The 14,072-nt window shown below is 38.5% G+C and overlaps 1 protein-coding gene across 1 annotated transcript in view; it reads left to right on the plus strand.

Moving 5' to 3' along the window:
* Positions 1-14,066, plus strand: part of LOC110453917 (leucine-rich repeat serine/threonine-protein kinase 1-like) — a 40,433-nt gene extending 26,367 nt beyond the window's left edge. The window contains exons 18-34 of the mRNA XM_021503150.1: positions 646-689; positions 1,232-1,354; positions 1,940-2,139; positions 2,724-3,649; positions 4,971-5,145; positions 5,899-6,012; positions 6,735-6,806; positions 7,602-7,838; positions 8,483-8,734; positions 9,200-9,322; positions 9,695-9,911; positions 10,126-10,253; positions 10,744-10,841; positions 11,413-11,661; positions 12,200-12,399; positions 12,901-13,017; positions 13,260-14,066. Coding sequence (XP_021358825.1) covers positions 646-689; positions 1,232-1,354; positions 1,940-2,139; positions 2,724-3,649; positions 4,971-5,145; positions 5,899-6,012; positions 6,735-6,806; positions 7,602-7,838; positions 8,483-8,734; positions 9,200-9,322; positions 9,695-9,911; positions 10,126-10,253; positions 10,744-10,841; positions 11,413-11,661; positions 12,200-12,399; positions 12,901-13,017; positions 13,260-13,642 — 3,658 coding nt within the window. The 3' untranslated portion in view covers positions 13,643-14,066. The remainder of the gene's footprint in view (positions 1-645; positions 690-1,231; positions 1,355-1,939; positions 2,140-2,723; positions 3,650-4,970; positions 5,146-5,898; positions 6,013-6,734; positions 6,807-7,601; positions 7,839-8,482; positions 8,735-9,199; positions 9,323-9,694; positions 9,912-10,125; positions 10,254-10,743; positions 10,842-11,412; positions 11,662-12,199; positions 12,400-12,900; positions 13,018-13,259) is intronic.
* The last annotated feature ends 6 nt before the right edge of the window (positions 14,067-14,072 follow it).

The raw sequence follows: 14,072 nt of genomic DNA on the forward strand, positions 1-14,072 counted from the left end.
GGTACACTTAGTCCTCCATGAGAATGGTAGGTACACTTAGTCCCCCATGAGAATGGTAGGTACACTAAGTCCTCCATGAGAATGGTGGGTACACTTAGTCCTCCATGAGAATGGTAGGTACACTTAGTTCTCCATGAGAATGGTAGGTACACTAAGTCTTCATGAGAATGGTGGGTACACTTAGTCCTCCATGAGAATGGTAGGTACCCCTAGTTCTCCATGAGAATGGTAGGTACACTAAGTCTTCATGAGAAAGGTGGGTACACTTAGTCCTCCATGAGAATGGTGGGTACACTTTGTCCTCCATGAGAATGGTAGGTACACTAAGTCCCCCATGAGAATGGTAGGTACACTAAGTCTTCATGAGAAAGGTGGGTACACTTAGTCCTCCATGAGAATGGGGGGTACACTTAGTCCTCCATGGGAATGGTGGGTACACTTAGTCCTCCATGAGAATGGTGGGTACACTTAGTCCTCCCTGGGAATGGTGGGGACACTTAGTCCTCCATGAGAATGGTAGGTACCCCTAGTTCTCCATGAGAATGGTAGGTACACTAAGTCTTCATGAGAATGGGGGGGACACTTAGTCCTCCATGAGAATGGTAGGTACACTAAGTCCTCCATGAGAATGGTGGGTACACTTAGTCCTCCATGGGAATGGTGGGTACACTTAGTCCTCCATGAGAATGGTAGGTACGCTTAGTCACAGCTTCGTAATCCAAGGGTTTTGCTTTCTAATACATATTTTTTCTACACTGTTTGAATACCTAAGTATATGATAACAAATTCCCTTTGCTGTTGGATTGGTTTCAGTTGTATAGAACTGAACTTCAATTTTTACTGTTTTGCTGGCCTGCGATTATTTCAAATCTTTTATCTCCCACAAGCCTTTGTCATGACATATCCCAACAGTGTAGAGAAGATATGTGCAGTGAAAACAGAACCCTTGGATTTTGTAGAAAATTGTACCATAAACTTTTTCTTAGACAGGACACAGAACTGTAAATACGATCAAAACGAGGACATTATCAAAACAATTGAATCGCAGAAATGATGTCTTTCTAAAAACACAATATCTTTTCAAAATAATGTTCATTTATTTGTACATTTTGTAGATAAATGTTTTTTGACCATGTCAACTTTTCACCTGACAACGTTTTGATAGTAACCTCTATTGAGGTTTCTATCGTCATTATATGATTGGTACCAGCGCTGACCTGCTGTATTACAGGTATCCTGTTCCACTACGCTGACATCGGCCTGAAGGACCTGTACTTCCTCAATCCTCAGTGGCTGTGTGACCAGCTGGCTCAAGTCTTGGCTGTAGGACAGGTCAACAACTTCTGTAAAAACGGTCAGTTAGATTTACACTCGAATCTGCTTTGGTCAAACTCTGAGGTGTCTTATAGTCTTTCTAAATCAAGGCATAATTGACACTTACCTGACCCGAATATGTTGAACTCTGATGAGTTTAATGCCGTTCCCAATTTAAATCAAATAATTTAAATTATAATAATTTGATTTAAATCTAATTTTCAAAACTCTGTTTACCTGGGGAAAAGGTGTAACAATTGGAAAAAATAACAAAATGAGAATGATTGGTCAAAATAAAGAGTGAAGCAATCATCATCAAAAATATTCTGGTACTAAAGGTCAAAGATTATGGTAAACTGACAAGGGACTTTTCGACACTCCAAGTGAAACATCTTTCTTCATATGACCTTGTATTTTTTACAAGATAATTACCCATTAGTTATGAGGATATTGGTATTGCAGTGAGAAGACAAAATCTCCAGGTCATATTAGCTGATTTTGTTTCCAGATTTAAAGCCATTATGCTGTACTAATATGATTACCTTTGATGATGTCAGGTTAACACTGAAATATTCACCTGTTGATATGCTTGTCTTACATACAAGTATGATTTTTACCTGTACAGGTGTAATGAAGGCAGAGAACCTACGGATGTTGTTTAAGGAATCCACATTCCAGCCAGAAAGTATACAGCAGTACATCTGTGGCCTCCTGGGCAAGTTTGAGGTGGCTCTAGAGTTTGACCGTAACAGACTGTTACTTCCCTCCCTCCTCCCCACTGAGCAGGAATTGGCCTCCAGTATACGGAGCAATACTGATGTCCGGGTAAGTCATACACAGATGTAGACAGAGGGTTTGGTATGGGGATCCCTAAGCGGAAGAGCAGTTTTATATTTTTAGAGATTGCTGCTAGAAACCTAATGGCTTTGGTAGTGGTGGAAAGGGTAAGGTTTTGGTGGGAAGGAGAGGGAGGAGGAAAATGGGCTGGGTAACCAGGTGGGGGTTGGGCTCAGAATAGGGATTAGAAGGGAAGGGATATGAGTTTGAGGTGAGAAAAGGTACGAGGTATCAGTAGGGAATTAAGGTAGTACCGGATGGAATTGCTGATTGGAAAATGTGTGTAGGAGAAACCAATGGTACACGTGGTGTTGTTGGTAGGGGAATGGTGTTTAGGTTGTTTGGGGTAGGGAAGTGAGGGAGGTAAGGTTGTGTAGGAGGTATATGGTTAGTATTACTGGTAGGGAAGTGTAGGTTGTATGGTAGCAGGGGAGGATAATTGAGTGGTTTTATATGGGTAGGGATAAAGAAAGGGGATACAAGCAGTTAAATTTGAATGACATTATTTTTCATTGATGAAGATAAAGCATTTTGAGCTCGTATATGGGATTTAATCAATTCATTATTTTCAGATATCTCTCTCAAAACCTTGTGATTCAAGTGAAGTGCAGACATTTTCCAATTTTCCATTTGGAGCCTCACTCAGAGTGAAGCCAGGTAGTAACCAAAGTAGTCCATTCTCGTCTCTGAAGCATATGGGTTCATTGGAGCCTAGCGGTCTAATCCTGTATAAGACAGAGGCCACCAACAACATCATGTTCTCCCTATGTCGCCTGTATGTGATGACCTACTTCCCAAGTGGGTTTTGGCCACGCCTCATCACTCGAATCCTGGCCGACAGTACATTTTATAACATTGTGGAGAAGTTGGTAGGTATATCCCCTGACCTCCTTGCTGCCTGTACAGCTCTCAGGAACAAGATTCCTAAGTGGCAGCCCTGGCAAACTGGCATGAAGCTCCTCTACTATGACACACCTCTATTCTGTATCAAGGAGGTGCTTGGAACATCAGCAGATATGTGTCGCTATAGCAAGTACTCATTCAAGTGTTTCATGGAGGATGACTGGACTAAGATTGACATGATAAATAGTGTTATACTGGAGATGTCTTTTCCCTGTGACTCCCTAGTGTTCCACCTCGCCCAGCATAGCCCATCGCAGGACGGTCTGGTGATATCTAACAGGGAGCAGGTTTACCTAGATGAAGGTGCTAAGGCCTGCTTTATGTCTAAGATCACCGCCCATATAGACAACCTGCTGCACGATTGGTACCCGGACCTAGGAGAGGGGCGTTTTAACCAGAATTGTTACGGACGCTACCTTATCACCCGTATTGTGCCATGTCCCCACTGTCTGCAGCAGGCTTTGGAAGCGGAGAGAAAGAAGGACAATCCACGTAATTGGCAATACATCTCCTTAACTGATACACAGGTCGCTGTATCCAGTTCTCAGGAGATGCCATCCTATACGGAGGACGAGCAGCCCATCCCTAACAACAGGTAGCCGGGGAGGGGTATAACATGTCTGAAGGGTGCTGGAAATTCACATTTAACCCTTTTTCTGATATAATGTCTTACTGGATGTATAAATAATCAGTAATTTTGTAAATTAACATACTTGCAGAAATATGTCAAAAACCTACAAATCAATTGTTTCAAACACTGCATTTTATGTTGCATTATGCTGCATATCATCTACTCCAATTCTGTCACATGGAAATTTTCTCTTTGTAGAGAGGTTTTATTTGTGTCAGTTTTAAAAAACAAAATGCATGTAGTACAACCTGATAGAGAAACCACCTCTATTAAAAGACCACCTATGTAAAAAGGTCACTTTTAAAACTTCTATTCGCAGTAATTTCACATTAAGGTCATTGGAGTGTATCGATAAACGGAAACAGGAAGTACATCCCTAGTTGAAAAAGTTTTTCAAGAACGATAAGTCTTACCTGCAATTACTATGTGTATATGGTTTTATTATAAAATGTCAATTTTTATATTGTGTATAGAGAATTAATTTTACACAATTTCAGCATTTATTAAATTGATATACATTAATGGAATACTAATATATGTCCGTATCATTTTTATTGACATTATTTTGTAAAAATATTGTCTTTCATTTTTTTTTCAAAATTCACTCCTTTCTACGTAAATTTCCATTTAAAATCCTTAAAATTATGACAACCTATATTTTTTTTGTGGCAGAAAATTTCTTTCCTTCAAAGCAATATAACTACAAAATTTGAAGAAATTATACAGAGAAATGGCGACACAATCCTATTACTTTAACTGCATCTGTAAATGTAGAAAAGTTTTTGCTAGACAAGTGCCTCCTGGGAAATTTTATCAGAATTTAATAACTACACCCAAATCTGAATCCAACAAAAGTTAAAGCCTAATTAGATTTGACCTTTGACCAATAAAATATTATGAGGTTATAGTTCAAAAATAAAAACATAGACACTTTCTATTTCATGGTGTCATTGTAGATGTTGAGTGCATATTGGTACTTGTTGGAGATAAAAAAAAAAAAAAAGAGAAAGAAAGAAATTGCAATTTTATTGAGACTTGTTTGTGTTTCCTAGGATGACTTTGTGAGCAAGGATCGAGTGTAGTAATGTAAACTAGTTATTGTGAAATTTGGTTGGTGATGATGTTCATATTTACAAAAACTCAAAAGCAAGTTCTATGGGATAGACTAGATATTATTTAACCTGACTAAAGTAACTTAATTCAAGGACAGCCTAACTGGTTTGTAGTTATATGGATTTTAAACATTTAGGGCGATAGAATTGTATGTGTGTCTGTTGTGATACAGTGATGAGGTGGAGGAGGACAGGAGTAAAGTCCTGAACTGTTTTGTGGTGGAACGAAGCATTGTCAACTACCTGTGTGGTTACGACGAGATCTGTGATCGTCATGGCAGCGTGTCCCCGGCCTACATGATGTCAGCCGATGGATCCTGTAGGATCCTACACATAGCCCCTGACGTGGTAAGATCACCTATGGCCTGCATCTTTCCTGTTGTTACCTGATAACTCGTTTCTATAGTTTCCTGACAACTTGTTTCTGTTGTTGTAGACATTAAGGCCAACTGATGTGTTCTGTATATATCTGTTGAAACTGTTCTTCTAAAAACATGGAGCAAAATGATTGTCTTTTCAGAAATTTTCGAACTCACCAAGTTCAGTGTTGGTATTATTATGTCATGGTAAAGATTAAATGTATCGCTACCTATGATATAAATGTGTTGTTGTGGTTACGTACACAAATGTTTTGATGCCGAAATACAAGTTTCCGGAACAGAAGTTATGTGAATTTGGCTGTCTCATGGTTCATTAGGGAGGCATGTATACAATGTACTTACCTATGGGGGTGAATCAGTGGCAAGCCAACTTTATCAAAGTAAAAGATTTGGACGAAAATGGATAGAACTTTACGTCCTTCATGACTTCTGACTAGTACCCTCCCATTAGACATGCAGTCTGAAACTGCACACCAGTATTTTTGCATGTTGTTGTGAGCAGGAGTCATATTTGTGGCATCATAACTTAAAATACACATGCCCCCCTATCACGTGACATGTGTATCTAAAACTCCGTCAAATCCGTAGGGAAAAAGTGTCCAGAAAACGACATATTGTACTGTAATTATGAACACAGTAATAGATTGTAATTGCAAACACAGTATTCAGTTTTAATGGTCAGTCAGCCCTATGTAACTTGGGAACTAACTCAACATTTCAGGTGTTCAGTGATATAGACAGCAAGGTGTTGATTGGTTCTTCTGATCACCTGACTCTGGACAAGACCCTTGGTCGCGGAGGATTTGGAGATGTGTACGCAGGAACGCTTACTAGGGTAAAGTTATTACTGATAATTCTATACGGGAACACTGAAAAACTATCATTTTGTGGGTACATAAATTTGTTGGTTACGAGTATCCACACACACAGAGAATTGCTTCATGTCAAACTTGTAATTACTTGGTGGACCTATGAATTCATTGACAAACGAAATCAACGAAATGAAAACCCTCACAAAAAGGAGTGATTTCAGAGTGTTTGAATTTAAAATAACAAAGAAAAGTTTATGTCATGTTACTAGGTGGTTTCTTTCAATTCATCCATGTTAAACTGTTTACCAAATAGTGGAACATTTTTTCCATGAACAAAGTAATATTTTCTGTGGCTACCAGGTTCGTCAAGCTACTAATTTCAATCAGAAACCATTTGTGGAAATGTCTGTAGTAATTTGATGTCAGACCATGTTTGTTCTCCGATCACTCTGTTATTATGATGGATAGACCCAAACATTCACCAGTGGTAGCTCGTGCTGGTATTAGCCTATAGCTATAACAAGATTGGTTGGTAGGTTTATCTATAATTACCAGGTAAAAGGCTTTACAACATAAATACATATATATATATGTAAAACAATTGATATACCATAACATACCAAATTGTTATTTACTAATGTTTCATCAATCATTACATATTGTTTTGTCTTGAAATATATGTTGCAATACATTGTGTCGATGAATTTTGATCTATTTACATGTAATAGGATTTGTCTTCATATAGATAGATGAGCCGACACGTGATGTGGCCATTAAGGTTCTGTTTGCTTCCCACAAAGACAGTCATCATCATAAGGTCAGTAAATAAAGTGTAAAACTTCACATTTAATTCTAAAACGTTACTCCGATGACAACATTACGGGCTGAGCCAGTTTCTAAATCATTGCATATTCGTGAATATTAGACACAGCATGTGTATCTACCGTTTTGTCAAATTTTTGTGATTATTTGATAATCTACATGAAAATCTGTTTTAATTCAGTGTTGATCTAAGCGAACAGTTAGCTCTCTGAATTGGAAACAGTGTCATGAGTAGTGATAAAATAAAGCATATGTTGTATACGATTCTCGCCACTAATTAAGACAGACCCTTCTATAATCTACCAAAACAACATTATCTTACAGGACAGGTGGTTGTCAGAAAATGTGTTTTTTTCAAACAAGATAATTGCTTGTTACCTTAATGTCAAGTTTTACTTTATACACTAACAATGAACATATTAAACGTGTCGTTACGTTTCAAGACTGACTGGTCCGTTTGACATATAGCTTGACATGTTTAATACATACTTTGCTTCTGTATAGAGTAAATCTTTGATATTACATATTTCCAAACTGATGAATCTTACTGCTTGTGACCTTGGTTACTGAAAGATCACCTGTGATATTAGAAATGTCGCCTAGATCAAAGGTCTTGATCTTGATTAAAAAGGGATCTCTAATGTATAGACCTTGAACTTTGTAATCTAAATCACCTTTATCAAGATTTTGACCTTGATGAAAGAATCATCTTATTATGATGTTGATCTTACAAAGATCCTAATATGATGTTGATCTGGATTACAGAATTATATTATGACCTTGGTTACAGAAGGATCACCTGTACATGCAGCGAGCATGTGATGCGTACCTGACGGCCCGACAGGAAGTGTCCATCCTCCAGGACATCCAGCACCATCACATGGTACCCCTAATAGGGCTTTCCATCGCACCCCTGGGACTCGTCCTAGAGCTGGCCCCGCATAGTTCCCTTAGGGGCATCCTGGATAAACTCAAGAGTGGGGGCCAGAGGCTGTCTGTTTTCACCATCAAGCAACTTATTATACAGGTAAACAAAACAAACCATTCTACAGGTAAATAAATCATTTTGCTGATAAATAAATAAACATACATGTAAACAAATCATTATACATGTACAAGTAAACAAACTATTATACAGGTAAATTAACTACTGTATATATATATTATACAGGTAAACAAAATGATTACACAGGTAAGGTTGCTATCAAACAAACCATCATTCAGTAAATGAACAAACTATAACCAAACATCCCCTTTCAAACAAACCTAAACCATTAATAATCTGTTAAAGATTTTGGAAAAATGCTGTTATTTTCAGTGTAACATGACACAAGGACCTTGTTATCACCTGCTCACTGACAGTTTATAGATTCCTCTACAATCTTTTAAAGTAGATGATTTTAATAAATGCTAAAACTGACATTGAAATCTATCATGGACTTTCTGTAACCGATTTAAGCCCCATTGACTTGACATTTAAATTCACTCCATATCCAGGGACTGGGACTTGAGAATTGTGAAAGCCTGCAAAGATTCAGGTTTGGTCATTGTGAAACTAAGGTACTCCCACATTCAATAGACGTTTACCATGGATAAGTATAAGAGTTGTAATGTTAAAACAAGTTCAGTATATATCAAAGTATCAGAATAGCTCTGAATGATCTGTTGCAGGTTTCTGATCCCCTGGCATACCTCCACTTTGAATCTGTTATCTATCGAGACCTAAAAGCAGATAACGTGTTAGTATGGAAGATCCCATTCATGGATAACACAGGGGATCTTGGACCGGTCCACATCAAATTGGCTGACTACGGCATCAGTCGTTCCGCCCTTCCCTCCGGAACCAAGGGCTTTGGTGGTACACCTCCCTTTATAGCCCCAGAAATACTGCAATATGCTGGCAAGCATACTTACACAGAACTTGTAAGTCTCAAGGTTGTGTTTGATGCATATGTGTTCTGATGCTTGTGATTATGATATATACATTTTTTTCGGTCTTATTATCATATCTCTTCTTCTAGAAGACTGGCAGTTGGGAAATCAAAAGAAATTACTCGAAACAAGGCCTTTTGAACAATGATTGTAAGTTAATACATATTCAGAAGGACTTGTGTCTGGTCTTTAACAGCAATGGGAATTTAGATAAAATAGAAAGATTCTGTAATGGATACTTAATCAGACATCCATACAAAAAAAAGTGTCGTGTGTAATTTACCAACCTGATCAGTCTCTCTGGCATATTCTCACAGAGCAAGGGAGGGGCTTGTATTTTAATACAGGTAATTATAGTTTAAATGTCCATCAATAAGCTTGTTTCCAATTAAAATTAAATCTGCTTTTTACAATTATTAAACGTATATGTATGTTGATGTGTGTCATTGTTTGCAGGTGGATATTTTCTCGTTTGGAATGTTTATGTACGAGTTGCTGACGTGTTCCAAGCCTCTTGAGGATGTCACCAACCCAACACTGTTTATCTGTCAGAATGGCCGCCCTTTCATCTCACCTAAGGTGAGTTATTGTGATGAGGTTGCACAGAAGTGATTGGAGATTAATGGTTGAAACTTATTTATCAATCAAATAAAACCATGAATTTTTTAAGGAATAATATACATGTATTCCTATTTTGTTTTGTAAAAGGAGTAAAATATAAATGAAATCAGTTTAATTATAAGTTAAATAGACATTAAATGCATTGTATATGTTTATACCTTGACATTACTATCAGGACCTATGTTATGACATTGAGTTCTAGGTCAGGTGTTGGAGGTTGATGATTTCCTTGACAATATACACCGGAGGGTTTTGACATATACCGTTAAGTATCCTGCTTCTGAGATATTTTGCAAGGTCATGTATTGCCCTTTCTATCTTTACCCCCAGGAGAAGCAGTACCCTGCCCACTTCCTTGACCTGATGTGTATGTGCTGGTCTCACTACCCTGCTGAGCGTCCCTCTGCAGCTCGTATTCGACAGGTGGCTGGCTGTCCACAGTTCACACACCTGGCGGATGCTGTCTCCATGGATTCAGACATTGGTGTGCTGGCTGGCTGTTCTGTAGCTGTGGGACCCCACAATGAGGAGGACACATATATGTATGGTATGGATACAGAGCTGAAATCTACACTGACACATTTTTAATGCTGTTTATTCAATGGTATGATGGAATATAAATATATGTGATATTCCAGCTTTCCCTGACCCTGACTGAAGTTTTGACTATTTAAAAGAAAAAAAGTTATTGTTACATTAAATCTAAAGCTTTGATAATAAAATTGTCTTTAGTATTGATATGTATGTCTGTCTGCATGTAGATGACTCTGATGAGTTACGGAGACTGCCCCGACACACACAGGTCTGGCTCAGTACAGCTGTCCCCAACGGTAACTCGTGTCTAGACGTGTACAGCTATGACACAGACTTACTTGGTACTACTGTTAAGGTAAATCAACTTTCTAAATCTGTTTTTACTGTTACCGGTGTAGTATGGTAATATGAAGGCCATGGTGATATGAACCGCGGACCATTTCACCATGCTTCACAATCCCATGCTACACCGGGTAATAATATTGTTTTGCAATTTTCAGATATAATTGCAACTTCAACATATCATCGAGACATTTTCAATTACTTTGTACAGAGATAAACGGCCTATTTAGATTTTTCAAAAAAATGCAAAAGTGAAATTGTAGAATCAATGTTATAAATTGCGTGTGAAAATCCTTCATTTGAGATACATGTACCGGGTACTTACATTTCCGTTAGACGGATGTAATACAAAGTTAAATCTTTTCTGCCCTTAATTATTTGATAAAATATTAAATTTGGGACTCCTGTTTATGAAGATACTGTACCAGTATATCTACATATGATGTATATTTATGTTACGCATACAGGAATTTACATGCATACCTGTGTAATCAATGTTACAGACACACCTGTGTGATATTGATGTCCACATACAGGGACTTGTGGCCGTAGAGGAGACAGTATGGGTCGTGGATAACCAGCACATGGTTCATGTGTACGAGTGAGTAGTCACAGACAGATCCAAAATATAGTCAAGGGAATAAGGACTTTGCTGTAGGAAGTCAGTTTGTTTTTCAATAAGGGGAAGAGTTTGAAATAAATCTGAATGTCAAATTCTCATTTGCGCTCCTCCCACTTTTGCTACTAATAGGTCAACCACAGAGACAAGGGGGTATCATGGCTAACTGACATTTTCTAGTTTATACAAAGCATATGTGTGAAAGTAAACCAAAAGGGCAATTGCAAGAAAGGTCATCACTGTTTTCATTGATCTTATTGGGAAACTGATGTTAGATATGATATTAAGAGGAGTTGATGCCCAGTCACATGATATCAAACAAACTAAGTTACATGTTATTATGTTCAGAGAAAAACATGATAATATCTGGAGTGTGACACATGGCAACATGGCGGGACAATCCACTGCCATATATGGACACAAGAAACAGAATAGTTCATGAATACTTCTAAATTAATACAGATTGTTACCAACAAGATGTTAGAGCGGTAGTTTAACATGGCAATGCAAGAGCGTTGTTATATTGTAACCATGGCGATGCATTATTTTATAGGTGTCAAACTACCAAGGACGTTTATGATGTCCAGCTCGACCTGGCTGACATTGAGCAGTCCCTCTGTGGCAGGTACTTACCTGGGCAGAATGGTGGAGGCCATGTTATATTTGTGTTCACATCTCTGATGAAGAAGACTTTGACTGTGGTAAAGATGCCAACTCAGGGCGAGCGGCACAAGTACACCCACACTACAGTTAGGCTGCAGAGTCGCGCCCTGTGTGCTACAGTAGTACACTCTGGTACAAAGTGAGTACGCTCTTATTATGATAAGGTGCTGTCCACACATCTGCAGTATTGTGTCCCAGCTAAATTTTTGTACTGTTTGGTTGGTCTAGACTGACCCAAGGTTGCACCGCGACCTTCACCAAACATATGTCCAACATAAGGTCATGGAGCATGTGTATCTGGTATCGGTGTTAGGGCCATAACTTTTAGCCTTTTGCTGGATCAGTTGATCATACTTCACAGCATTGTTACCCATTACCCAATAGTTTATAGTGATGTTTGACATTAGTTCATAATCTTCAAGATCATGGAGCACATTATTTGATATATACTACTGTAAGTGCACATGCAATATACAATAATTAAGTTCATGATCAGTTAAACCTTTTGTTTAAAATTATTTCTCAAAGTAAGAATGGCACAGTGTCAAATTGATAATGACCACAGTTGATTTAGAAACAAAAGATTTTGACATTAATATGCTCATAATGTTTATATTTTGAGATTTTGGAAGGATTTTGATGCGTTTATAGTAACTTTGTGGTCTTTTTTGTCCCAGGTTGGAGTTGTGGGTTGGTCTAGGTGAGGCTAAGGTTGCAGTGTTTGACTTGAATGAAGACTTCCTACCTGGAAAACCAGACAAGATTCCTGAACAGATTTTGAATCACCCCCACAGTGGCCAGAGTAAACAGTGTACGTTTTTAGAGACCAACATCACAGATCAAAATAATGATGCTGTTTGGTCCTATGTCTTCCCTGGTAAGTCTGATCCATTTGTGTCTCATCAATAACCTGACAGATTGACATAAAAATAGATATCATTGAATTAGTGAGATCATTGTAATAAATCAGTTATTGAGGGCGAAATTTAGTCTTGTATTGAGCAGATGACATTGAGTTTTAGTATGTAATTATGACCTTCACTTTCCTATACAACAGAAGACATTTACATATTGTTCTGCTACTGATGACCTTGACCTATGTGTGCTACTGATGACATTAACTCCTGTGTGCTACTGATGACCTTGACCTATGTGTGCTACTGATGACCTTGACATCTGTGTGCTACTAATGACATTGACTTCTATGTGCTACTGATAACGTTAACTCCTGTGTGCTAATGATAACCTTGACTTCTGTGTGCTACTAATGACCTTGACCTCTGTATACCACGGATCACCTCGATGTTTTATACAGCTGATGGCCTTGAATTTTCGTGTAAGTCATATGACCTAAACTTACGATTCATATGTTAACTAGGTACACATGTTCGTAAGTGGAATACATGGAGCAGACAGACAGAGTGTCAGCTGGACTGTAGCCATCTTGTTCCTGCCACTGAGGGTCAGTTTGTCCAGTCCACAGAAGGTTCAGGAGGTATGTGCTAACGTAAAATGATTACATTTAGTAAACACACAGTAAGACACATTAATATTCTGGTATGTTCTTTCACTAACTTTGAAAATTCATTGACATATACGTCACAAAATACACTTACGGTAGTTCTAAAATAATTGTTGAAAAGAAAATGTTCAAATATATTATGCAAATCCATAGGAGATAATCTTGCTTCATATGAGACCTTAAATTTATATACTGATATATTTTTCATGTTGCAGTGAGTAGATTTCTAGTGACGGCCCTCAGTATCCTTGACAAGTACCTCTACGCCGGAACCACCTGGGGCTGTATCATTGTTGCCAATGCCGTCACTCTCCTTCCATACTCTATATTCCGTTGTCATAACAACCAGGACTTCTTTGTGAAACTCATTCTGCCATTGTTTCATGGTCGCCATGACAACAGCGATTCTGAAGGAAAAGGGGTGCCGGGCATGGTGACGGTTGGGAAGGGCTACATGCCACTCATCAACTTTAAGTCGGTCATCAATAGTGAAGAGAGTGATAGCTACCCCGACCCTGTCGTGGATAAACAGTTACAGCCTCAGGAGAAGGACACCTACATTCTCTCATGGTTTGCCAAGGACTGGGAATTCTACTGACTGAGAATGAATAGTGTAAGAGAAACCATGACAGATGTAATTCTAGAATACTGTAGTGGACATTACCATGTCAAAACACCTGTGTTGAGGATTAGAGTTGTGATACGCTCATACATTGAGTATTTGAGTTGTGTGCCAGCTTGGCTGAAGTTAAGAGTCGGTAACACCAGCTCGATTGAGGATTACAGCTGGGTCACGCCTTAAATTGACGATTGTAGTTGTGTCACACTCTACACGTGAAGTTTGAGGATTAGAGCTGTCACACCACTTCCCGTCAGAGTTGTATCACACTTGAGGATCAGGGCTGAACCACACCATCTCAACTGAGGAATAAAGTTGCATTACACCACCTCCATTGAAGATCAGGGCTGTGTCACACCATCCCAACTGAGGATCAGGGCTGTGTCACACCATCCCAACTGAGGATCAG

Source organism: Mizuhopecten yessoensis, unplaced genomic scaffold (assembly GCF_002113885.1).
Source record: "Mizuhopecten yessoensis strain PY_sf001 unplaced genomic scaffold, ASM211388v2 scaffold7547, whole genome shotgun sequence".
In the NCBI taxonomy this organism is placed as follows: domain Eukaryota; kingdom Metazoa; phylum Mollusca; class Bivalvia; order Pectinida; family Pectinidae; genus Mizuhopecten; species Mizuhopecten yessoensis.